Raw genomic sequence first — 24713 nt, 5'->3', positions numbered from 1 at the left:
TACACTGGGGGCAGGCAGTAGCTTGCCAAGTCCCTAACTTGCCCAGGCTAAGCTTTGTGTATAGTTCTGTGTGAAGTCCCTTGGTTAAATCCCATGTACAAAAGGAAAAAAGCAAAAAAAGTGATCAGTGCTTAAACTGATGTACTGATTCAGTGCTATTCCAATCAATATCCCAACAGAATGTTTTGGAGGAGTTTGATATCTTTATGCGGAAGAGCAGTGAGCCAAAAATAATCAAGATACCCCTCAAAAAAAGCACTAAGAGGGGAGATCTATTTTTACTGATACCAGGATTTGTGATACTTCTGCCTCTATATCCCAGAGTGCTGGGATTATGTGGGGGGGGGGTTCTACATGCCCAGATAGGAGTTCTTTATTTAGATCATGACCACCATGATTCTTTGTGAGGTGTCTGGGTTGCATACATCTTGTTCTGGTCTTTGACGTGTCTTTGTACCCTTGGTGATATTTTCATATACTCTTTATTTCAATGTGTGTACTGAACTTTGTATTTTCTTTTAAGTTTGCACTTTGGTTTTTTTAAAGACATGTTTCTTTATCCAGGATCACAGTGCTATTTTCCCATGTTATCTAAAAGTTTTATAGTTTTGCCTTTTACATCCAAGGCTTCAATATGCCAGAAGTGTGATTTTGATGTGAGAACAGGATCTACATTCAAGTTTTTGTGTACCTGGGATACTCCTGGGTGTTGGCAGGTATGCCACTGGGGTGTTTGCACAAACACTAAACAGTACCTTTCCAGCTATAGTAATAGGTAAGTCCTAGTGTCACTGATCATTTTTTTTCTTTTTTTCCTTGAGTACAGGGGATTTAACCTAGGGTCTTCACACAGAGCTACATCCCCTTCCCTTTTAAAGGATCTCACTAAGTCACCTAAGCTGGTCTTGAACTTGCCATCCTCTTGCCAGGGTGCTGGATTTGTGCCACCATGCCTGGCTTAGTTCTTTATTAATAATGAATCTGGGGCCAGGGATTTGGCTCATTGGTGCCACCATCTGCCTCGCAAGCACAAGGTCCCAAGTTTGATCTCTGGTACCAAAAAAAAAATTTTGTAGATTCTTTTTTTTTTTTTTTTGGTACCGGGGATTGAACTCAGGTCCTTGTGCTTGCAAGGCAAGCCACTGAACCGCTGAGCTAAATCCCCAGCCCTAAAAAAATCTGTAGATTCTTTTGGGTTTCTTTTTTTATAGCAGTCATATCATCTGTGCCAACATTTTGTTTTAGTTTGGTGTGGTTTGGTTTATTTTGGTACTGAGGCTTTAACCCAGGTCCCTTGCCCTGAACTACATCTCTAGCCCTTTTTTTCACTTTGAGATAGGGTCTCACTAAATCACTAAGTTGTTCATGCTGGGCTTGAACTTGACATTCTTCTTCCTGAGCCTTCCAGAGTGCTGGGATTACACATATGTGCCACCATATCTGGCTTGTTTCAGATTACCTAAGATGTCAGGTACAGCTCTGAGTATGATTTGTAAAAGCCAAACACCCTTGGTTTATTAGTGCTATCCAATATTTTTCCAACAAATGTTTTATTTCCTGTGGATTTTTATCAGGTTAAGGAAGTTTCAATTTTTTCTAAGCTTTATCAGCCTGACTTAACACGTATCAAAATACGTACTTTTCTAATTACTATATAGTAACTTCTGAGAAATGCACACCCGCAGAACCACTGCCACAATCAGAATATACAAAAAGTTGTCACTCTGAAAGTCTCCCCTCTACTGGGCATGGTAGTGAATGCCTGTAATCCCAGCACTTGGGAGGCTAAGGTAGGAAGACTGCTGTGAGTTTGAAGATAGCCTGAACTATATACTGAGACCCTGTTTCCAAAGAAAGTTTCCCCTATGCCCCGCCAATCAATTCCCACCATCAACACCTGGCAGCCACTAACATCCCTTCTATCACTAAAAATTAAAGTAGTTCAGCTTGGTGTGGTAGAGTGTGTCTGTAGTCTCAATTTAGGAGGGTAAGGAAGGACCAGCATAGGAGCCCAGGAGTTTGAGGCCAGCCTGGGAAATATAACAAGACCCTATCTCAAAAATAACCTGGTGTGGTGGCACACACCTGTAGTCCTCTAACATTTGGGAAGCTGTGGCAGAAGGATCCCAGCAAGTTCAAGGCCATCTTGGTCTACATAATGAGTTCAACACCAGTATAGACTACTTAGTGAGACCCTGTCTCAAAAAAACTAAAAAATTTTAAAATAGATAAAAAATTTTAAAACCAAAACTATTAAGTAAAAGATTACAGTAGTCTTAAAGTTTCATACAATATGCATGCCTCTGTGTGGCTTCTTTCATTTAACATTTTATTTTTGAAATTTACTCATTGCTGTGTGTACAGTACAGTAGTTTATTAGTTTTCATTACTGAATCGTAAGTGGTTCCCTTATTTGGATATGGAATTTGTTTCCATGTTCTCTTTCTGATTATATTCTACTTCTAATTTAAGAGTATTCACTTCTGTGAATCTCTTTAATCTTATAAAAGGTACGTGTTTCAATTAAAATTTACCAATCTTGTTTCAGGGATATAGCTTAGTGATACTGGACCTACCTGGCAACTGCAAGGTCCTGAGTTTGATCTCTGGTACCAGGAAAAAATAAAAGTGAAAACATTTATCAGTCTTTTATACCTTGGTCTTTTGAGGAATTAAGAAGTTCTGTTTACCCTACCCTAAGGTCTAATTTGACTGTTTCTTTATGATAGTTGTCCCTGTGTTATTAGTTGAGTATTCTGTTCTTATTGGAAATTTCACTTCCATTTTGTACCAGGTACCTTTATTAAGGATCTCTTCTGATATATCTATTCTTTTGGAATTCTTTTTTGGTTTTTTGAGACAGGCTTTCACTATGTAGTGGAGACTGACCTGGAACTCACTATGTAGCCCAGGCTGGTCTCGAACTCACAGTGATCCTCCTGCCTCAGCCTCTTGAGTGCTGGGATTACAGGTGTGCGCCACCATGCCTGGTTATGTGGTATATTTTTTTGAAGCAAAACCTTTATTGGTACATAAACCTTTATTGGTACAAAACCTTTATTGGTACATTGCTTCTACCCTGACTCCCTTCCATCCCTTCCCCTCCTTATATATATTGAAAAGCTTTCTTTTTTTTCTTCTGTTCTTTTTTTCCTCATTCCTTCTTTCCTTCCCTCTCCCACCTTCCTCTTCTCATTTGAACATTTTCTTCCCATTTCCCAATATCTGTTATACATTTTAGTCCTTATTTCCACTTTCAGTTTCTCACATCAGAGAAACAATGGGGTATTTAAACATGTGTATCTGATTTATCTCACTCAGGAGTATAGTCTCAAGGTGGATACTTTTAGCTAGAAACATCTCAAGTTTACCCTTTATGGCAGGGCAGTATTCCAGTGTATAAAAAACACATCTTTATCCATTCATTGGTTGATGGGCATCTGGGCTGTTTCCAAGAATTAGCTTTTACAAACTGTGCTGCTATAAATGTGAGTATGCATATATCACTGTGGTATGCTATTTTCAATTCTTTCTGGATGATACCAAGAAGGGAAGTAGCTGGATTGAATAGAACCTCTAAGTTTTACTTTTTTGAGGAATCTTTGTGGCTCATTTTCATTTAGGTAAATAATTTTAAAAGTGAATTACTGGGGGCTGTGGATGTAGCACAGTGGTGCTGCACCTGCCTGGCAAGCACAAGGTCCTGAGCTCAATCCCTGGTACTGGGAGAAAAAGTGAATTGCTAGCTCATATGGTAGCCATGTTGATCTATATGAGGAAGTGCTAAACCTGTTTCCTGAGGCAGTTACTGTGGACCTTTAACTTATGTACTCAGTTCGTTTGAGAGGGTTTCGTAATTCAGGTTGATCAGCTGAAGGCTCAGCTCCTCTACACAGCCTTCAGAGTATTTCTGCTGTTATACAGGCAGATCTGTGTCCTTAGACACTGGCCCAAGATTTCTCAGTTAGCAGCACATAGGAAAGGATATTGTAACATTCCTTCCAGAATTCTTTAAGGGTTAAATCTGTATGAGACCATCAGGAAGCACAAGCAGCTGTCATTCGAGTCCTAACTCAAGACTTTGTTCATAAGTTAAAACTAAAACTTCGGTCGTAAACTAAGTTGTTTGTATGTCAAGGCTGTTATAACTCGTGGGTCTACTATATGCTGTTTCACATTCTATCAGTGTAACAGTTCAGGTTGTTTCAACATTTGTGTTCTCGCAAATATACAGTGATGACTCCTTTTAATTTGCATTGGTAATGTAAATATCCTTTCTACTGCCTTTGGCCTTTTGTATATCTTTTGTAAAGTGTCTTTTGCTCATGTTTATTGAGTGTCTTATTATTACTTATTACTAATATTTCCCCATGACTGGTTTGCCTTTTCATTTTCTTTAGTGTATCTTCTAGAAAACAGAAATATTTATTTGAGGAAGTCAGAAATCCAAATTTGTCTTGATTCCTGTCCCCTGTGTACTTCTGGGTACTATGTACTTAAGTCTTTACCTAACTCAAAGGACTCGAGATTTTCTTCAGTGGCTTTCAGAATATGGTTGATGGGCCCTTCTAGGGTTTTGTGAGATCAGAACTACTTTCCTAATATTGCTCAGAATAGGTTTGCCTTTCTTCACTCTCATTCTCTCCTGAGTCATTTTCTAGAGTCTGCCTAACTTATGATGCTGCAGTAGATTGAAAGTAGAAATATGTATGAGAATCCAGGTGTCTTCTATTAGGCAAGACAGTACATTAGCAAAGAGAAAATAGCTTCACTCTCAGTCACTGAACTGTTTTTATAGACTAGTGCGATGGTGTATGCCTATAATCATAGCATTATGGAAGGTTGAGGCATGAGAATCACCAAGTTCAAGGTCAGCCTAGTCGTGACTTTGAAACAAGACCCTGTTTAAAACTAACCAGGGCTGGGCATGCCACTCACTGGCACTACACCTGCCTGGCAAGTGCAAGATCCTGAGTTTGATCCTCGGTACAAAAAACAAAAACAAACTAACCAACTAAAGAAATAAATGGCTGGAGATATAGTTCAGTGCAGAGATCCTAAGTTCAATCCCTCATATTGAAAACAAACAAACCAATAAAAGCAAAAAAAACCTGTTTGCTTTAGAAAGTACAATTTTTTATAAAATAGAGCATTTATGTTAATTTTGCATATTTAACATGTATTTTTAAATGTTCTGAATCTGATTTTTGGTGGATTTTTTGCAGTAGTAAGAACTAAACCCTGTGGACACTGCTACTGAGGTACGTCCCAGCCTTTTTTTTTTTTTTTAATAGTATTGAGTTTATTGATACTTTTTAAATATCAAGTACAGTTACATTCATCATTGGACTCTTGTACCCTTACATGACCGATTTTGGTTCTCATTTTCTTTCTTTCTTTTTTTTTTTTTATAATCTCACTAAACTGCCCAGGCAGGATTTGAACTTGCTGTCCTCTTACCTTACAGCCTTCTCGATAATGGAAGTATAGGCATGCACCTGAGACAAGGTCCTGCTACATATCTCAGGCTGGCCTCGATCTCATGGCAGTCCTCCAGCCTTGCTCAGTCTCCTGAGTGCTGGGATCACAGGCATTTGTCATTGCTCTCAGTGTGCTTTAATATTTTACTTGATTTTTTTTTTTTTTTTTTTTTGGTACTGGGAATCAAACTCAGGCCCTTGCACTTGTGAGGCAGGTGGGAGAACCACTGAGCCAAAACCCTGGCCCTATATTGAATAATTTTTAAGGATAGTATATAAAATAAAGGTAGAGTTTCATTTTTCCCTGTATGTAAATGTCGTTATTCCAGTACCACTTGTTGAAAAGATTATCCTTTTCCCATTGAATTATCTTAGTTCCTTTTTTGATGACCAATTGACTATAATTGTGAGGGACCTTTTTGAATTTACTGTTCTCTGACCTATCTTTATGCTGTTGCCATACTGTCTTGCCATATTGTCATTTTTAGTAGGTTTCTCATTGCTTGATTGCTGAGGATTAATTCCATGATTTCGTTCTTGCTGATACACACTCTATCACTGATATACACCCAGTCTTTAGGAAGTCTTGAAACCAAGTAGGATCAGTTTTCTGTGTTATTATTTTTCAAATTACTTGTTTGTTGTAGCCTTTTGTATTTATAAATTTTAGAATTAGTTTGTCAATATCTACAAAAAAGGCTAGTCATATTTAGCTGTTTAAGACAGAGGTTACATTCAGATCCTAATGGTGGCTGAAGACCCTCTTTTTTCACTTGCTAAAAGTTTTTATCATAAATGGATGTTGAAGTCTATTGAACACTTTGTATCTTTAGAGATATTTTACTATTTTAAAATTTGCTATCTAGTGAATTGCCTTGGTTTTTGTTTTTTGTTTTTTTTTGGTACCAGGGATTGAACTCACCTTGGTTTTTGTTAATGTGAAGCTAATTTTGTATTCTTTGAAGAAATCCAGCTTGATCATGATATGCTACATCTTTATAGATTATTAAATTTGATTTGCATACATTGTTTAGAATTTTTACTCTTATATTCATGAGTAACTTTTCTTGTTTTCTTGTTTTATTTTGGTGTCATCATTTTATTAGATCCATAGAAGGATGGGAAATTTTCCCATCTTCTCTGTGCTATTACATTGTTGTGTATGGTTGTAATTTTGGGATTCTCAAATGTTTCAACTTCCCATAAAACATATCTTCATGTGAAGATTTTTAAATTGTTAGATCTCTTTATGGTAAGAGAATTACTCCGATTTTCTATTTCTTCCTAAATCAATTTTGTTGTAGTATTTTTTCTGTGTATAGTAATTGTACATTTGCTTTCAGTTTTTTTTACATTCCTTATATTCTTTTTAATTTTTACTTTTTTTTTTATTGATACATGTTTGCAGTTCATAATGATAACATTCCTTCCCTGCGGAGAGTTGGTACATGTATATAATGAATCTTAGTTCTTTTTTTTTATATTCTCCTTTTTAATCAGTACCCTATCTTCATTCTGCTCCTGAACCGCACCACTTGTTTATGCCTACGGCTCTCATTAATATTACTAAGGCACCCCTGAGAGGGCTGAATATGGCCATAGCTGTTTGTTTTCTCTCCTGTCAGTTACCCGCTCTTGTGTTACCTGCCTTGCACACTAGTACCATTGAGCTCAGCATCTGAGCCACAGATATCAGGGTTCTTCCAGCTCTGCTATCCTTGCCTGTGCTCCTGAGCACAGTGAACTTGCCTGCTACCTTTCTTCACATGTTGCCCTTGACTTCACCACCCTCCACTGGATTGGTCCATTTCTCCAAACACTGGATCGCTCCTGCATCTGACATAGTACCTGTGTGTCCCTCTGGTGCCATGTGATCGCCTTGCTTCATTATCAGTTGTATGTATATGTCTCCACCAGCAGCTTCCTTGCTTCTGTGCCTCAGGACCTTTGTATGCCCACACAATGAGATGGAGTTTAGGCCTGATAAAAGTTTATTGAATTGTGGGGTTGTGAGTCAACTCTTCAGACATTCCCACTGACCAGCTACCTTGCTTGTCTCCCCTATGATGGTGGAAAATGGCCCCAAACTCTGGGCCCAGGTTGTTCCATCCTATTCTAAGGAGAGATCGCCAGGGCTGCAAGCTGAACACAAGTCTGTGCTTGCACTGGAACTGTAGAAGCCTGCCTGGAGAGGATCAGCAGGAGCAGAGTAAAAGAGAGTACTTCTCTGTGGGAGGCAGATACCATGCTACCGTTCTCGGGGAGGAGAATAGGCATCCTCAGTGGGTGTAAGATCCCCATAAGGGATAGAGAACCCTGGACACCGGGCATGGTGGCTCACGCCTGTAATCCCAGCACTCAGGAGGCTGAGGCAGGAGGATCACTATGAGTTCGAGACCAGCCTGGACCACATAGTGAGTTCCAGGTCAGTCTCAACTACATAGTGAGACCCTGTCTCAAAAAACCAATAAATAAATAAATAAAGCACCCTGGATCCTCTGTTGTGACATTGAGCAACTTTTGAGGATTGGTCATAGTAAAAGGAACAAAGTTAGTCTATCCTGTCACTACCACCACTGCTGTCATTGCTAAAGAGAGGGAATGCAGTAAAGTAGACAACTGTTGGTCTGGGCCAAGGCCTGCCATGCACACAGCTATGTGGGGTCCCTGTGCCTTAAATCTGGGCGAATACCATCTTTGGTTTCTGAAGTTCTTTCATTTGCCTCGAAGCAGCTACATTGGCGTTGCTGCCTCACCCAGCCCCTGGAATTTCTAGGTCATTTCAGGGCAGACCAGGAGCTTCTCAAATAGGACCGACTCTACTACTTCATGGAAGATCATGGTTTTGTTTTTTTCCTCACCATCAGTTGCTTAAATTGGAGAGAGTACTTGCTTCTTGCCACACTGGAATTGAGTGTCACTGGGTTCTAATCTGGCATCTTCTGTGTCCCATGTTCAGGGAAGATTTCCTTCCTCGATGTTTTCTAGGATGCAGTTGAGCACAGAATTTCAGGGAGGCCCCACAGGAGACAGAAAGGAAAGGAGCCAGGACTCACAACACAGCTTGCTCTCTGCTTTCCCCTGCAGGTCACTGCTGAAACTCAGGAGAAAGAAAAACTCATCACACATTTGCAAGAGAAGGTTGTGTCCTTGGAGAGGAGACTGGAACAGAATTTATCAGGAGAAGAATATGTACAAGAACTCCTGAAGGAGGTAATTTTCACTCTCCTTATGCTGGCTGGTGTGGGAAAGGCAATGGTGACCATCAGTTCTAGGGTTTCAGAGCTGAGAGTCAGCGAACAGCTTGGTGAGAAGATTGCTCTCTCCAACTTTGTGTATTTATGAGAGTTTTGTTTTTTGGATATGGGGATCTCTCTGTGTTTCCTAGCCCAGCCCTGAACTGGGCTCAAGCAGTCCTTCTGCTTCACCCTTGTGAGTAGCTGAGAATTGCAGGGGTGCATCTTTATTCCTGGCTTTTTCAGTTTTGGATTGTCCTGCTTGCATCAAAAAAGCCTTTGTACCCTGCCCATTCCTTAGGAAAAGGGGGGAGCTCTGTTCAGAGATGTATGTAAACAGTTTACACCAGATCCCCTGGTGATTTACCCCCCTGCACTGTGTCTTCATGCACTGCTTCCTGCCCACCCTGGTGTGTGCTATGTTGGGCAAGGAAAATCATTGCCGTCTCTCTTTGGCATGAGCAAGAAGATCTCAGGGCCAGAGGTATAGCTCAGTGACACTGTGCCTGCCTGGCAAGTTCAAGGTCCTGAGTTTAACCCCCAGTACCTAGAAAAAAAAAATGAGCCCAAGCAGTGACTGAGGGCCTGTTGGGCAGTTGACCTCTTTCCCAGTGGCATAGGTGAATTCCTCATTAGGTCTGGAACTGATCTCTGCCCCATTCTCCTATCTTCTCTTCTGTTCCAGTGCCTCGCCTCTTCATGACACAGGTGACAAAGATAAGGCCTTAGGCTTATTCTAGTGTAAGCCCTCACTTTCTATCTCTAGTCAGTGTCTCAAAATAAAAAGGGGCTAGGGATGGAGCTCTGTGTGAAGCCCTGGTGCCAATCTATAGTACCAAAAAAGAAAAAAAGGATGGTGATTTGAACATAGTAGGGTCTCAGTTACATCAGCTATTCATGTTATTGTGACATCATCATTATAACATTTAGAGCAATTTATAATTATTATAACATTTATAACACGATTTATAACATTATTATAATATTTATAGCAATTTCTTGGGAGTTTATTTAAAGCATGGGTCTTCAACTCACCCCTGAAATTCTGATTTCACTAAACCTGGAATAAGGTCTCAAGCTAAACAGCTACCCCCAGGTAAATTTAATGCTAAAGTTTGGAAGACCCCACTTTGAAAATTGTTGCCTACAGAATAACATTCAAGCTTTTTTCCTGCTGCATTATAAAAGCTCTTATTATCTGGCTCTTTTGCCCAACTTTGTAATCTCATTTCTTGGTCTAATCCCATCACTTGGGCTTTGAGAGTTATAGTTCCTTGAAGGCAGCAAGCTCTTCCCTTCCCAGCAGTCACCACCAGCCTAGCTCCCCAGCCACTGGCTGCCTAGCACTCAGGAAACTCAGACTTGCCATGGCCTTGTCTCCTGATATGTGTGCTGCCCTTGCAGCCACTTACTGCATTAGTCATGTGACACAAACTCAGGGACAAAGGACTTTGCCAAATTTATCTCTGTGTGCTTTTTGATCTATGAATTAATGTCCCCTGTACATAGCACAAATCATGTGTTACAGGCATCAGTAAATAGTTATTCAACAGAGAAATGACTATTTTTCCTTTGCTCATCTTTCAACTTATAGAAAACAGTTGCTGAGCAGAATTTGGAGGATACCAGACAGCAACTGTTGGCAGCCAGAACCAGCCAGGCCCAGGCCATCAGCGTCCTGGAGACTCGGGTACTGACCTTCCTCGGGGCTTCCTAAGTCTGGGTGGTAACCTGGCTGAATGATCGATCTTTCACGGGGTAGAGATAATTATTTTCTTTACTCATACCTCATTCTCATCATTGTTCCACATAAAGTTGTCCTCTTGCTCATTTAGCTCCTTTTATTCCCATTGGCTTCCATCCTATAGGAAATCATATGAATGTGGTTAATGCAGACCCTACCTTAAAATGGGTAATATTGTTTTATGTACATGTGTTTTCAATTTGTAAATATGTAAATGTAAATGACATAGCTAGGCTAGGTCTTTGTTATTTTCACCTGTCCTGTCTCCCTCCTGTTTCTGCCTCATAGTACTTAACGTACTTCCTAGGCATTTATCTATTACATGGCAGACACCCAGGTTGCCTTTCTTTTCCTGTCACCTCTAGTTACCCTGCAGTGAACTCCATGTCCCTAGCTCCCTAGCTCCCATAGGCTAATAGGCAGTGTGACTGAGTAAAGCGAAATTGTTCCCAGAAGAGCTGTATCTGGCTATCCTCCTTTTCTGTTGTTGTTTTTATTTTTTCTGGGTTTTTGTTTTGTTTTTTTGTGGTACCAAAGGTCAAACTCAGGACCTTGCACTTGTGAGGCAGGTGCAGTGTCTGGCCTGTCTGGCTGTTCCTAAATCTTCATTTCTGCTTTTTCTTCATTAATATTTCACTGCCCTTTACTTTATTGTTGGTTTTTGTTTGAGGGTTTTTTTTTCTAGTTTTGTTGTGTGCTATGGTAATGTATTGCTTATTTTCATCACTGTGGTTATTAATAAGTTTGATTATCATTCTGTTTTTGAAATTATTCATTTATATTCCTGGCTTGTTTTTTGTTGGCATTTTCAGTCTTTTTCTTACTAATTTAGTAGGACTTCATTGTATATTATAATTCTAATATTTTGTCAGTTTCAGTCCTGAACCATTCTGTTAATTTTGTGCATGAATACTTTGTTGAATAGAAATTCATAAATTTGATACAATCAGATTAATCAAGTGTTTTGCTTTATGACGTTCTATTTAAGAAACCCATTCTTAGCTGGGCATGATGTAATCCCAGCACACTGGGAGGCTGAGGTGGGAGGAAATCCAGGTCAAACCCAGCCCAGATGACTTAGAGAGACCCTGCCTCAAAAAATAAAAGGCTGGGAATGTAGGTCACTGTGAATCCCCTAGGTTCAATCCCCAGTACCAAAAAGAAAAAAGCCATTCTTCTTCCTAAGTCATAGAGATCATCTGTATTTTTTGTATTAATTTTAGAATTTTGTCCTTCACATAGTAGATCTCTAATTCATATACAAACTTTTTTTTTTGGTACTGGGGATCAATCTTGAGTCCTTGTGCTTGCGAGGCAGGCAGTAGAACCACTGAGTTAAATCCCCAGCCCATGTACAAACTATCTTTATTTATGAAATTAAGTAAGGAGAAGCTTTATTTTTCTCCAGGTTTAACATCATTTAAACAATCTATCCTTTCCACACTTGACTTCATGCTAACTTTATCATATACTAAGCATGTGGGTTTATCTCTACATTCACTATATATTCATTTGATCTGTTGTCTGCTCTCCTACAAATTCTACAGTGTTTTTATTACTGTCGTGTTATCAGTACTAGATATCAGTACCTAATAAGACAATTCTCCTGTTCTTTGAAGGTTTACTATTTGAGAACTTTTAAAGTTTTGTTTCTTGGTTTGGGGGGTGTTTTGGTTGTAAGTATTACTCAATTCTCTCCATGATTATGGTCACAAAAATCTGTATCCAAACCAAATCAAATTTCCCCAGAAGGTCAACATTGAACCTAACCTTTGAATTTTATTCAATTTTTATGCAACTTGGTAATCAAGTTTGTGAACCAAGATACAGGTACTAGCAATCAAATGCAGGGCCTTGCACATACTAAGCAATTACTGTCCCAGTGAGCCATATACCCTACCCTTTTACAGTTTTTATTTTAAAATAAATAAGTATTAATTCAGGGTTGGGTTTTTTTGTTTGTTTTCGGTACCGGGGATAGAACTCGGGTCCTTGTGCTTGCGAGGCAGGTGGCGGAACCACTGAGCTAAATCCCTGGCCCTTAATTCAATTTTTTAAAAGATAAAAACAAAAGTTTTTTGAGACAAAGTCTCACTGAATTCTCAGACTAGCCTTGAACTTGGAATCCTGCCGTAATCTCCCAAGTAGCTGCAAGTAATGAACATGTGTTACCATATCTAACTCTATAAGATTTAAGTTCCTAAAAAACTCTAATTGAACTTGTACTGATTGCATTAAATGTATGGCCTGTATGAAAGAATTATCATTTTATAATATTAAGTGATTTCTTCTAAGAATGTAAATAAATTTTGTTCAGATTATTTTGCATCTTTATTAAAATTTTACATTTTCCCCAGGTATAGTAGTGTATGTCTGTAATCTCAGCACTTTGGGAGACTGAGGCAGAAGAGTCTCAAGTCCAAGTCCCCACCTAGGCAATTTAGTGAGACCCTGTATCAAAATTAAAAATGAAAGGGCTAGGTATGTAGCTTAATGCAAAACTCCTAGGTTTAATCCCTAGTAATCAAAACAAAACCAAAAGATTGCATTTTTCCAGACTGAAGATGTACTAACTCAGTGTAAAGTGCTTGCATACCATACCATACCTTTCTTTCAATTTCCAGTGCCACAAACAAAAAAGTATTTTATGGATTTCCCAGTAAATGTCTTTTTTTTTTTTTGTACCAGAGTTCGAACTCAGGACCTTGTGCTTGTGAGGCAGGAGGCAAAACCACTGAGCTAAATCACAGGTCTAGATGTCTTATTTTATTGGCTAAATTATTTTTAATTTTTTTAGGTTGGTTTTTTGTTTGAGGCAGAGTCTCACTGTGTAGTTCAGGCTGGCCTTGAATGCGTAGTGATCCTCCTGCCTCAGCCCCTGAAGGCTACAATTACAGGCATGTGCCCCAACTCCAACTGTGACTAAGTTAATAATTTCTAGAACCCTAGAGTTTGTGTTGATACTGTGATAGAACCTTACTTTTATGTTTTTTGGTTTTAGTTTTGGTTTTTGGTTTTTTGAGATAGGGTCTGACTGTGTAGCTCAGATTGGCCTTGGATTCATTATAGCCCAGGCTGGCCTTGAACTGAAGGCAGTCATCCTGCCTCAGGCTCCTGAGTGTTTTAGATTACAGGTCTGCACTACCACCTTGGCTCTCAGTTTACTCTTGGATACTGCGCCCCGCTGACCTCTTACTCTAATATTGTATAATGTCTTTTGTTTTTCCCAGGCAGATAATTGTATTTTTAAGTAGTGGCAGCTCTGTCTTACCCTTTTCAGTCTCTTTACCTCATTCCTTTTTCTGCCTCATAGCATTTGTAAGGATCTGCAGTTCTGTATTAAACAATAGCAGTGTTAGTGGGCATCCTAGTTTTGTTCCCAATCTTAAAGGAAATTTGCACAAAGTTTCTTCATATGGTATCATTACCATATGAATTACAACCACACATAACTGGCAACATACCACAATTCTTTGTATCTTTGTCAAAAACTTACATACCAAATAATACCTGTAGGCTATCGTATAGCATATAGGTAATTTTATTAACAAAATGATAAATTTTCTACTTCTTTTTGAGCCAATTTGACATTTTTCTCTTGAATTTGTCCATTTTATCTTGGGTTTTGTTATGGCTTGTGTTTCTATATCCCCCAAAGCCTCATGTGGTCATAGGTGGGACTTTTTCAGAGGTGGCTGAATCTAGGGTATATGATGCTAGAATTAATTTGTGGTGCAATGCTAGGATCGAGGAACTAGGATTAAGGATGTGTTACCTGCCCTAAGTAGCCTGTATAAGATATAAGGGATAGAAAGAACTGTGGTTGTCCCTTGCTTGCTTTGCTGCCTTCTGCCTGCCATGAATTGTTTCTCCTCTGAGATTCCTATCTGCTCCACTACCCTGCCTTGGAGCCAGCCAGTTATGGACTGAAACCTATATAAACTGAGCTAAATAAACTTTTCCTCCTTTAACTTTGGATGTTGGCAAGATCTAGACTTCAGGGAAGATGATGGAGTGGTGTTCAATCCCCAGTACCAATAAAGAAACGAAAATGAGAAAAACACTTAGGTTGCAAACCAGCCCCCAACTTTGAGATCACCAAAGGCAAACTCCAGGGACAGTGAGGTAGAACAATCCAAAAGCCACCTACTTAGACTCTCTGAAGTGGTAACAGCAAAAGTAACAAGGCAGATGAATGAGGCCCTAGAAGAAAATCAAAGCAGAAATAATTTCCCAGATAACTATAAAGATGGTGACCAGAATGAAAGATGAGCTTAGTGACTCTAGAGCAGATACAGATTAAAAAAAACAAAAAATAGAGGAGCTCAGAAATATGGAAACCATAAACACCCAGAATAGGGAAGAAATGGAAACCATGAACACCCAGCATGGTAAAGAAATAGAATCCATGAAACGGATTCAAACATATATTCAGGAAATTAAAAATACATTGAAAGTGGGCTGGGAATTTAGCTCATTGGCTCTGTGCCTGTCTCCTAAGCTCAAGGTCATGAGTTTGAGCCCCAGTATCAGAATAAAAATCTATTGAAAGTATACACAGCAGAATGAACCAATCATATCAGATATAGAAGACAGGATTGCAATTAGCAATCATGAAAAGAGAAATTTCTTAAAAATATCAAGGAACCATGAGAAATCAATCCAGCAGCTACTAGGTGATGCGAAGAAGAATAATATGAAATTGATCAGAGTCAATGAAAACTGGGAGATAGTGCAAATAACATTAAAAAAACATGTTCTCAGAAGTAATGGCAGAAAACTTCCCAAACAGGGAAAAAGAATCTGACATAAGTGAGGCATACAGGACTCCAATTAGCCATTAGTCAAAAAAATCTTCCCCAGGCATATAATCGTCAAGATTCCAGATATTTCGCATAAGGACAGAATATTAAAAGCTGGTAAGAGAAAAGAAGCAATTCACCTAAAAAGGAAAGCCAATCAGAATCATAGCAGACTTCTCAATACAATCTCTCAAGTCAAGGAGAACTTGAAGTATTACAAACCCTAAAGGAAAATAACCTCCAACCCAGATTGATGTACCCTGAAAAACTGTCTTTCAAAATTGATGGAGAGGGCCGGGGATTTAGCTCAGTGGTGCCTGCCTTGCAAGCTCAAGGACCCAAGTTTGACCCCTGGTACCAAAAACAAACAAATGAACAAAAAATTCATGGAGAAATAAGATACTTCCATGACAAAGAACACCAGTGATCCCCAAACCAGCACTCCAAAGTGTTCTGAAGGATATTCTAGAAAGAGATAACAAGGATTACAACTACATGAACTACAACAGAATGAATCCACCAGACAAGGCAAGAAATTAAACAGAAAAGGAGAGAAAGAAGCCAATAATAGGAAAATAACATGACAGAGATAAGATGATACACATTAGTTAAAACCGTCAATGTTGATGGTCTCATTCACCAATGCAAAGAAACAGCCTGAGGGCCGGGGATTTAGCTTAGTGTCACCGCACCTGACTTGCAAGCACAAAGTCCTGAGTTCAGTCTCCTTTACATAAAAAAAGAAAGAAAGAAAGAAACAGACTGGCAGAATAGATCAAGAAGCAAGATCCAACATCCAAGATCCAACAAAATGCTGTATACAGGAAGCACGTTTAATTCAAAAACAAATTTATAAATGGAAAATCAAAGAATGGAAAACAATATTCCATGTGACAGGAACCAGAAGAAGACAGGGATAGCTATTCTATTTGCAGACAAAGCAGATTTCAAGCCAAGACAGATGAAGAGAGACATGGTCACTACATGCTTGTAAAGGGAACAATCCAAGAGGAAGAGATAACAATCATAATAGATCACATACTAGTACATAGAACATGCTTAAGTAAATGCAAAAGAGTTGAAATTATCCCATGCATATTATCAGACCATAGTGCAACGAAATTAGAAATTAATAACAAAAGAAACTAGAAGAACTTTATAAGCACATGGAAATTAGATACCACCCTCCTAAACAACCAGTGGGTCACAGATAAAATTAAGAAATCAGACAATTTCTACAATTAAGTAATAATGCCAATAAAACCTACCAGAACTTAACAGAATGCAATGAAAGCAGTCTTACGAGGGAAATTTATAGTGGTGAATATCCATATCAGAAAAACAGAGCAGGCTCAAATAACTTTGGATGTCAGGTATTTTGTCCCAGCAACAAGAAAAGTAATTAACACAGTTTTCTTATTTATTAGCATTGGTACCTTAAACTATATTACTATATTGGCCTAGACTAACGCATGTGATAGTATTTTTTAATTTTGCTTGCTTGTCTCTAGAGCTTATTAACCACTTAGCAGTTTACCCCAAGCATCACTTGAACAGCATATTTGTTTACATATTGACTATCCCAAGCATCACTCAAGCAGCTATCATTTCAAGCATTCAGTTCTTGTTAGCAATAAATTTGATAAAGATTTTTTTATCTATTATTTTATAAAAATTAATTTTAAAATATGCAATTTTTAGTCATTCTATATTTTGGTTATTGGACTGGTAAGTGGTTCATTCAATTATTTGTTTTTTGGAGACAGGATCTCACTATGTAGTTCAGGCTGGCCTTGAACTCACTACATAGCCCAGGCTAGCCTCAAGCTCATAGCATTCGTCTTGCCTCTCAAACTCCCAAGTGCTGGGATTACAGATGTGTGCCACTACACCTGACTTTTTTTTTTTTCCTGATAAATTTTGCCAGCAGTCTGTCACAAGATTGGGCAAACTGTGACCCTCAAGCTAAGAGTTGCTGGGAGACGTACCTTTCATTTTCATACTGCCTGTGGATGCTCTCTTGCTATATGGCAGAAAAGAGTAATTGAGACAGTGACCATACTATTAACTGGTCTTTTACATAAAGTGTTTGCCAACATGAACTGTCTTATTAATCCTTGGAAAGAAAAAGATTTTGATTTTATCTGCTCAAATTTTAATTTATTTTCCCCCTTGATTAATTTCTTCCTTCCTATTTCTTTAGATTTGCTCCATTATTTTCCTAACTTCTCAAGTTGAATCCTTAGCTCATTTCTTTGTCTTTTTTATATTCTCATATATACATTTTAAAATATATTTTACTCTGAAAACTATCTTATTATAATTTGGTTCTACTTCTGAATAGAGTGGGCCCTTGACTTATGAACTCAATTCATTCATGAAGGCTGGTTGTAAAGAGTTAGTCAATTGAAGGCTCAGGCTCCTCTACACACCCTTCAAAGTCTCTGTCCTGTATACAGGCAGATTTCAGTGTTCTTAGAGAGACTTTGGGCAGGATTTGTTGTAATATTCTTTCCAGACCTCTTTAAGGGCTAAATCTGTATCTGAGACCATCTGGAAGCACAAGTGGCTGGGATTTGGGTCATAACTCAAGAGTTTATAAGTTAAAACTAAAATTCTGGTTGTAACCCAGATCATTCCTATGTCAAGCCAGGGTCCACTGTATTCCCTGTGATTTTTATCCTTTTTTATCCATTTTGGTGATTTATAGGTATACAATTCAGTTGCATTAATTACATTCATATTGTTGTGCAACCATCACTATTCATCTCTGAAAATATTTCATTTCTCCAAACTGAAATTTTGTGTCCATTAAAAAAAAAAAACTACCTGGGGCCGGGGATTTAGCTCAGTGGTTCTGCCGCCTGCCTCACAAGCACAGGGAACCGAGTTCAATCCCTGGTACCAAAAAAAAATACTACCAGGCCAGTGATATAGCTCAGTGGTGCCACTGCCCTCCTGAAATGCGCAAGGTCCCAAGTTCAATCCCTAGTACAAAAAAACTCCAAAAAACACACTACCATTTCTTCCCACTCCAAGACCCTGTGAACTACCATTCTACTTTGTCATTGTGAATTTGAATACTCCGGGAATGTTACATAGGTGGAATCATACAGTGTTTATCTTTTTGTATCTGGGTTTGAAGCATGACTGCTACAGGGTCCCTGGGCAGATCACTAGACACAGAATAGGAACAAATCAGCTTTTTATTAGCTGGCAGCTACAAGCAATTCAAATCACCTCAAACGCCTCAAATAGAAGTTTACTTCCATTTGTTTATCTTTTATATTTCTATGGGAAGGGGGAAGCAGCAACCACAGTTGCTGCAGAAATAGCCATTAATCTAAGTATAATTACATAAGCAGAGGAGCATTTAAGGAGGAACAGGAATGTTTGGCAGGGGCTAAGATCATCTTGCTCTAGTGATTTGACATTACAGCAATGGCTATAGTTATAATACATCTTTCTCAGAAAGCATAGGAACACAGTTAACCCATAGTTGGCCACTTCTCCCCCATAAGAGTTTTCACCCTCAGGCTTATTTCACTTAGCATAATATCTTCAGAGTTCATCCATGGTGTAGCTTGTGTCAGAATTTCCTTCCTTTGAAGACTGAGTAATATTCCATTGTATGAATATACCACATTTGTTATCCATTCTTCCATTACTGGACATTTGGGTTGTTTCTACTTTTTGGCTCTTGCAAATAATGCTGCTATGAATACTAGTGTACAAAGAGTTTCATGTGAAATCACTCATCTTCATTTCTCTTAGGTATATACCTGGCTGAAGAACTGCTGGGTCATATGGTAACTCTGTATTTAATCTTTCAAAGATGTGAGTTTTGTTTTGTTTTGTTTTGTTTTTTGAGACAGAGTGTCACTATGCAGTTCATGCTGACCTTGAACTCACCATGTAGCCCAGGCTACCCTCCAACTCAGGGAGATCCTCAAGCCTATGAGTTTTGTTTTTGTGGGGGTGAATGCTGGGATTACAGCAGTGCTCCACAATACCCTGCTCCTGATGCAAGTTTTAAAACCACAAATTAAACCTTGTTCAGCTCTAGGTGAGCAACAAGAGCACTTTTGTTTCCCTGCAGGTGAAGGAGCTACAGCAGAGTCTACAGGCCTCTGAGGAGCGGTTTAGGCAGAGCAGTGACCTTGTGGCCACCCAGGAGGCACAGATCCAGCAGCTTGTGAGTGCTGACCATGCTTTGCACCACAGATACAGTTGCTCTTTTGGTGGCCAGAGCAGATTGAGGACCTGCTCCAGGGCCTGAGTTACCCAGAATGTGGAATGACTGGTTGATTCCCCCCGACTTGTGGCCTGCCCTGTTCTGAGACATTTAGAAGCTGTACCTCTCAAGGCTCAAGCTTCAGCTTTGTAGAGAACAGGTTGAGACTGGGGAGAAGATGGTAAGGGCTTGGCCAGTCATCAGTGCCCCAAGGGGGCCGAATTAGAAGCTAGAGAAATAAAAGCAGCCTGCATTGATTTCCTATTGTCACACTGAGGTACAATGCTCACTGCTTTGTACACACTTTGATTTAGTGCTTGCAGCACACCTGAAATGCGTTCACTGTCATCATCTTTCTGTAGAGGAAGCAGGTTCAGAAGATTTGGTCATGAGTTCATGGGCTCCCAGCCAGCAGATGGCAGGACTCACCCCCTTTTTATGCAAAGCCTTGTTCTTCACCACTGTGTTCTGCTGCCACCTGGGGAAAGCCCAGGTGATGGAGGCACACTAAGTGACACTCAGGAGGCCCATCCTAGGGTCCCTACACACCCTGAGGGTGCAGCAGTCGCAGCAAGACCAAAGCTTGGCTCCACCTCCTGGGCAAGCCAGGCCCAGCAGCAACAGGCGGTCTGCAGGGGTCCCCAGCAACATGAGGGGGCTGGGAGCTGTTTCCCCTGGGCCCCAGAAAGCCAGAGTAAGGCCTCCCTCAGGACACTTGTCCTTTGACTGACTCCCCGTTGGTTTTGCCACAGGTGGCTGCAAAGGAGAGTAGCCTTTCAGAGCAGCAGACCCTCGCCCTGAAGCAGCAGTGCATGGAGCGCACGTGTGCACTGGAGGCCCAGATAGTAGCCTTGGAGCAGGCACGCGTGGCTGACCAGACGGCTGCTGAGCACGCAATGGTGAGTGAAGAAGGGAAGGAGGCTGAGTACAAGAACTGGGCCATGCAATTGGCTGGAAAAACAGCACCTTTGGGGATGGGGGAAGTACTCCATAGATCCATTCACACCTGAGTACTGTTCAAGGCTTTGAACCTGAGTCCTGGATGTAAAGAAGCTACTGTTGCTTTTTTAAAGCCAGGCCTCACACTGAGCTACATCTCCAGCTATTTTATTTTTATTTATTTTGAGATAAGGTCTTGCTAAGTCACTAAATTGCAAGGGTAGGTAGACTTGAACTTGGAGCCCTTCTGCCTCAGCCTCCCATAGTGGTGGGATTCTAGGTATGCACCACTGTGCCCAACTAAAAGACTTTTTTAATTTAATTTAATTTTATTTTTTAGAAACTCAAATGACTTTTCTTTTCTTTGACCCCTCAGGGACTTTCTGGTGTTTTCTGACTGTTCTTCTCAGCTTCTTGTTCTTTCTGAAATTCATAATGCTCCTTAAAATCTCATATCGCTCCTAATTTCTCCTGTTCCAGAGACTGTCTCCCTGTAGCACAATCCTGAGAAGCATTTTACTCCCCCTTGTGGGGTTTGCTTTTTGTTGTTGTTTTCTTTTCCTTTGGTGTTGCTGGGGATTGAACCCAAAGTCAAGTGCTCTACCGCTGAGCTACACCTCTACCCCAGGAAGTGTTTCCTCATCTGCTTGTTTTGCTTGTTTGTTTCAGACATGGTAACACTATGAAGTTCTGGTAGGCCTTGAACTCATTTTGTAGCCCAGGCTGGCCTCAAACAGACAGCGATCCTCTTGGCTCAGCCTCCCAGGTGCTGGGAATACAGGCGTGCTCCACCATGCCTGGTTGGATTTTCTTTTCTTACCCCTACAGTGTTGTCTTCTCTCACTTCTGTGTTGACTAAAAGAAAGGGTGTTTTCAGAGGTGCCCTGCCAGAGAGGCTGTGCCTGGGAGAAATATGGCAATTAGGACTCCACCTTTTTTTTTTGGTACTGGGGATTGAACTTAGATCCTTGTGCTTATGAGGCAGGCAGCAGAACCACGGAGCTAAACCCCCAGCCCAACTCCACCTTCTTATATGTGTACTTCTCCATTGCAGAGTGAGCTGGAGCGAGAACACGCTGCCCTTCAGGAGAGCAGGAATGAGTATGAACGTTCTTTACAGCATCATCAGGTAGAACTGAAGAAGCTAAAGGTATTTATCTGATTGAGTCAGAGTTTGACCTAAGTGTTCGTATCTTACGCCTGTGTTTGGAGTAGTGGCCAAGTGAAAGTCCCATTCTTGGAGTGGAGAAGAAATTAACTAGCATTTCTTCATTAACTTGGTTAGGAATCTGGTAGAAAATATCATCCATTATGTCCTCTCTAGGACCCAGGACTGTAAGAATTCTGCCTATTGAGCAGTTAGCACTGTTGAGGCTGCAGGGGTCAGCAGTTTGTCCAGGCTGCATAGGGAGAGCTGGTGCAATTCTGACCTTTTGCTCCACCAAAGGCCCAACTCGTCCCTTTGTCATTGGCACAGCTGTCTGAACTTGTGCTGTCACATTGCCTCTGTGGCTTTTTTCAGTGGGGCAAGTCAGGCAAGCCTGTGATAGGCCATAACTACCTTTACTTGTATCAAGGAACTTAGACAGAAATAAGGAAAAAATCTGCTGACCGTTACCCTTTCCCTTTTGAGCACTTGTGCTCTAACCATACCCTGCCTCCTTCACTACTAGACACAGCTAGTGGCCATGTGCTTATAGGGCCCCAGGCCCCTGGGCCCTTTCACAGCACCTTTGGGTGATAGCTTAAGTAGATAAAGGACAAAATTGCAAATTTCAGCAGAAATTTAGAAAACAATAAAGATACAGGTTATTCTGGGCATGGGGGCACATGCCTATAATCTCAGCTACCTGGAGGCTGAAGCAAGAGGATTGCAAATTCCAGACCAGGTTAGGCAACTTAGTAAGACCCTGTCTTAAAATAAAAAAATAAAAGAGGGGGGTCAGGAATTTAGCTCAGTGGTGCTGCCACCTGCCTTGCTAGCACAAGGTCCCGAGTTCGATCTCTGGTACCAAAAATAAATAAATAAATGAATGAATGAATGAATAATATATAGAGGGACAGATAAAGCTTAGTGGTAGGGCACCTGTAGGTTTTGAAAAACAAGGAATCAAACAGAGTTTTAGAGTTAGACAATACAATAACTGAAGTTAATAGAGTAGATTACAGAAGGGCATGAAGAATGTTTTTGGAATAATAGATATTTTCAGTATTTTCATTTTGAAGGTCTCACCGCACTTCATCCATCTGCACGCTAAAAATATGCAGTCTGTTGTTAGGAAGGCTGTTTAAAAAACAGTGGGGACCAGGCATGATGGCTGACACTTGTAATCCCAGTACTCAGGAGGCTGACGCAGGAGGATGACAAGTTCAAGCCCAGCCTGGTTAACTTAATGAGACACTGTCTCCGAATAAAATACAAAAGGGTTAGTGGAACACCAGTTGCCTAGCATGCTTAAGGCCCTAGGTTTAATCTTCAGTAACACCCACACACACTTAATAGCCAGTTACTAAAGAGAGAATTAGTAGAATGGAAGAAAGGACAGACTATGCTATCCAAAATGAAGTACTGAAAAAAAAAAAGAGAAATCACAGAATTCAGGAAGATGTTTAGAGTGTATTTGTGGATTCCCAAAAAGGCAATTGCTAAAAGAAATCCAAACAGGATAAATTTTAGAATCCATATGCAGACATGTATGGTAGACTAAAGAAAGCTAATAAAATAAAACAAAGAATTAGTCTTCAATAGATATGCAATAAAGGAAATATTAAAGGATATCTTTCAGTTAAAGGAAGATCTAGGTCCAGGATGTAGCTGAGCAGCACAGCACCTGCCTAGCAAGTGCAAGATCCTGAGTTTGATCTCCAGTGCCACAAAAACAAAGGAAGATTCTAGGTAGAAGTATAGAAATGTTAAGGAAGTAAGAAACTAAGAACAAATTTAAATGATCTTTATGAAAAAATAATAATGATTTAATAAATATTTAATGTAAAATAAAATATTCAATGAAAATAACCCAAGTCAGGTGAAATATATGCAGTCAGTACCGTTAGTTCTTTGTATTGCCTGGGGGTCAGATACCAAACAAGACAGGACTGTGGCTCTGGGTGTAGTGCAGTGGCATTGTGTCTGTAGCATGTAGGATGTCCTGGCTTCAATTCCCAGCACCGAAAAGAAAAAAAAAGACTGGACTTTGATAAGACATATGCATGTTATAATTTCTAGACTCATCACTATAAAAGTAATACAAGAATGTATAATTACCAGAATTTCAGAGGGAAAGGGGGATTTTTAAAAAACCAATCTAAAATAGAAAACAAGTTAATAAATGAATACAAAATAGGAAACAAGCTGGGCATGGTGACAGAGCAAGGGCTCTGGGAGGCTGAGACAGGAGCATCCCAGCCTGGGATGCTCTGCGAGACCTGTTCTCAATAAAAAATAAAAGTATTCTTAGTGGATACCACCAAGCATGGTGGAGCACTCCTGTAATCCCAGCACTGAGGGCTAAGGCAGGAGGACCACCATGAGTTTGAGGCCAGCCCAGACTACACAGTGTGTTCAAAGCTAGCCTTGTGAGACTTGTCTCAAAAAATAAAAACAGAAACAAAAAATTTAATTGACATATATGGAGCCCTAGTTTCAATAGTTGCAAAATATATACACTTTTTCAGGCATACACAAAGTAGAGGAAAGACTAACCATAAAGCAAGTCTCACAAAATTTCAGTGAATTAAAATCATACAGAGTATGTTCTCACAATGAATTGAAGTAAAAATAATAAAAATATAGAAAAGCCAGCTATGTGGTGATGCATGCATTCACCCCAGTACTCTGGGAGGCTGAGGCAGGAGGATTATAAATTCAAGCCCAGTCTGGACAATTTAACAACTTAGTAAGACCATGTTTCAAAATAAAAAATAAAGACGGATGTGGTAGTGCATGCCCAGCACACTGGAGGTTGAACCAGGAGGATCGCCATGAGTTGGAAATCAGCCTGGGCTGCCTATAAGTTCAAGACCAGTCTAAACCACATAGTGAGACTGTCTCAAAAAACCAAAACAGCTGGGCATGGTGGCACATGCTTGGAATCCCAGACTTTGGGAGGCTGAGTCAGGAGAATTGCCATGAATTCAGGGACAGCGTGGACTATATACTGAGTTCCAAACCAGCCTGGGGCCGGGGATTTAGCTCAGTGGTTCCACCACCTGTCTTGCAAGCACAAGGGCTGGAGTTCGATCCCCAGTACCAAAAAAGAAAAAAAAAAAAAAAAAAAA

General features: G+C 40.0%; 1 protein-coding gene across 5 annotated transcripts in view; it reads left to right on the top strand.

The window, feature by feature from the left end:
* Positions 1-24713, top strand: part of Golga1 (golgin A1) — a 56455-nt gene that overhangs the window by 18696 nt on the left and 13046 nt on the right. For all 5 annotated transcript variants that reach the window (XR_004515424.1, XM_010613522.3, XM_033759262.1 and 2 more), the window contains 5 exons: positions 8568-8693; positions 10311-10406; positions 19362-19457; positions 20249-20395; positions 21490-21585. Coding sequence is in view for 4 of the 5 variants with exons in the window: in XM_010613522.3 (XP_010611824.1) it covers positions 8568-8693; positions 10311-10406; positions 19362-19457; positions 20249-20395; positions 21490-21585 (561 nt within the window). In the remaining variant the exon portion in view is untranslated. The remainder of the gene's footprint in view (positions 1-8567; positions 8694-10310; positions 10407-19361; positions 19458-20248; positions 20396-21489; positions 21586-24713) is intronic.

The sequence above is a fragment of the Fukomys damarensis genome, unplaced genomic scaffold (assembly GCF_012274545.1).
Source record: "Fukomys damarensis isolate Sample0158 unplaced genomic scaffold, DMR_v1.0_HiC HiC_scaffold_36, whole genome shotgun sequence".
Taxonomy (NCBI): Eukaryota; Metazoa; Chordata; class Mammalia; order Rodentia; family Bathyergidae; genus Fukomys; species Fukomys damarensis.
This window is presented reverse-complemented; position numbering and strand designations above follow the sequence as displayed.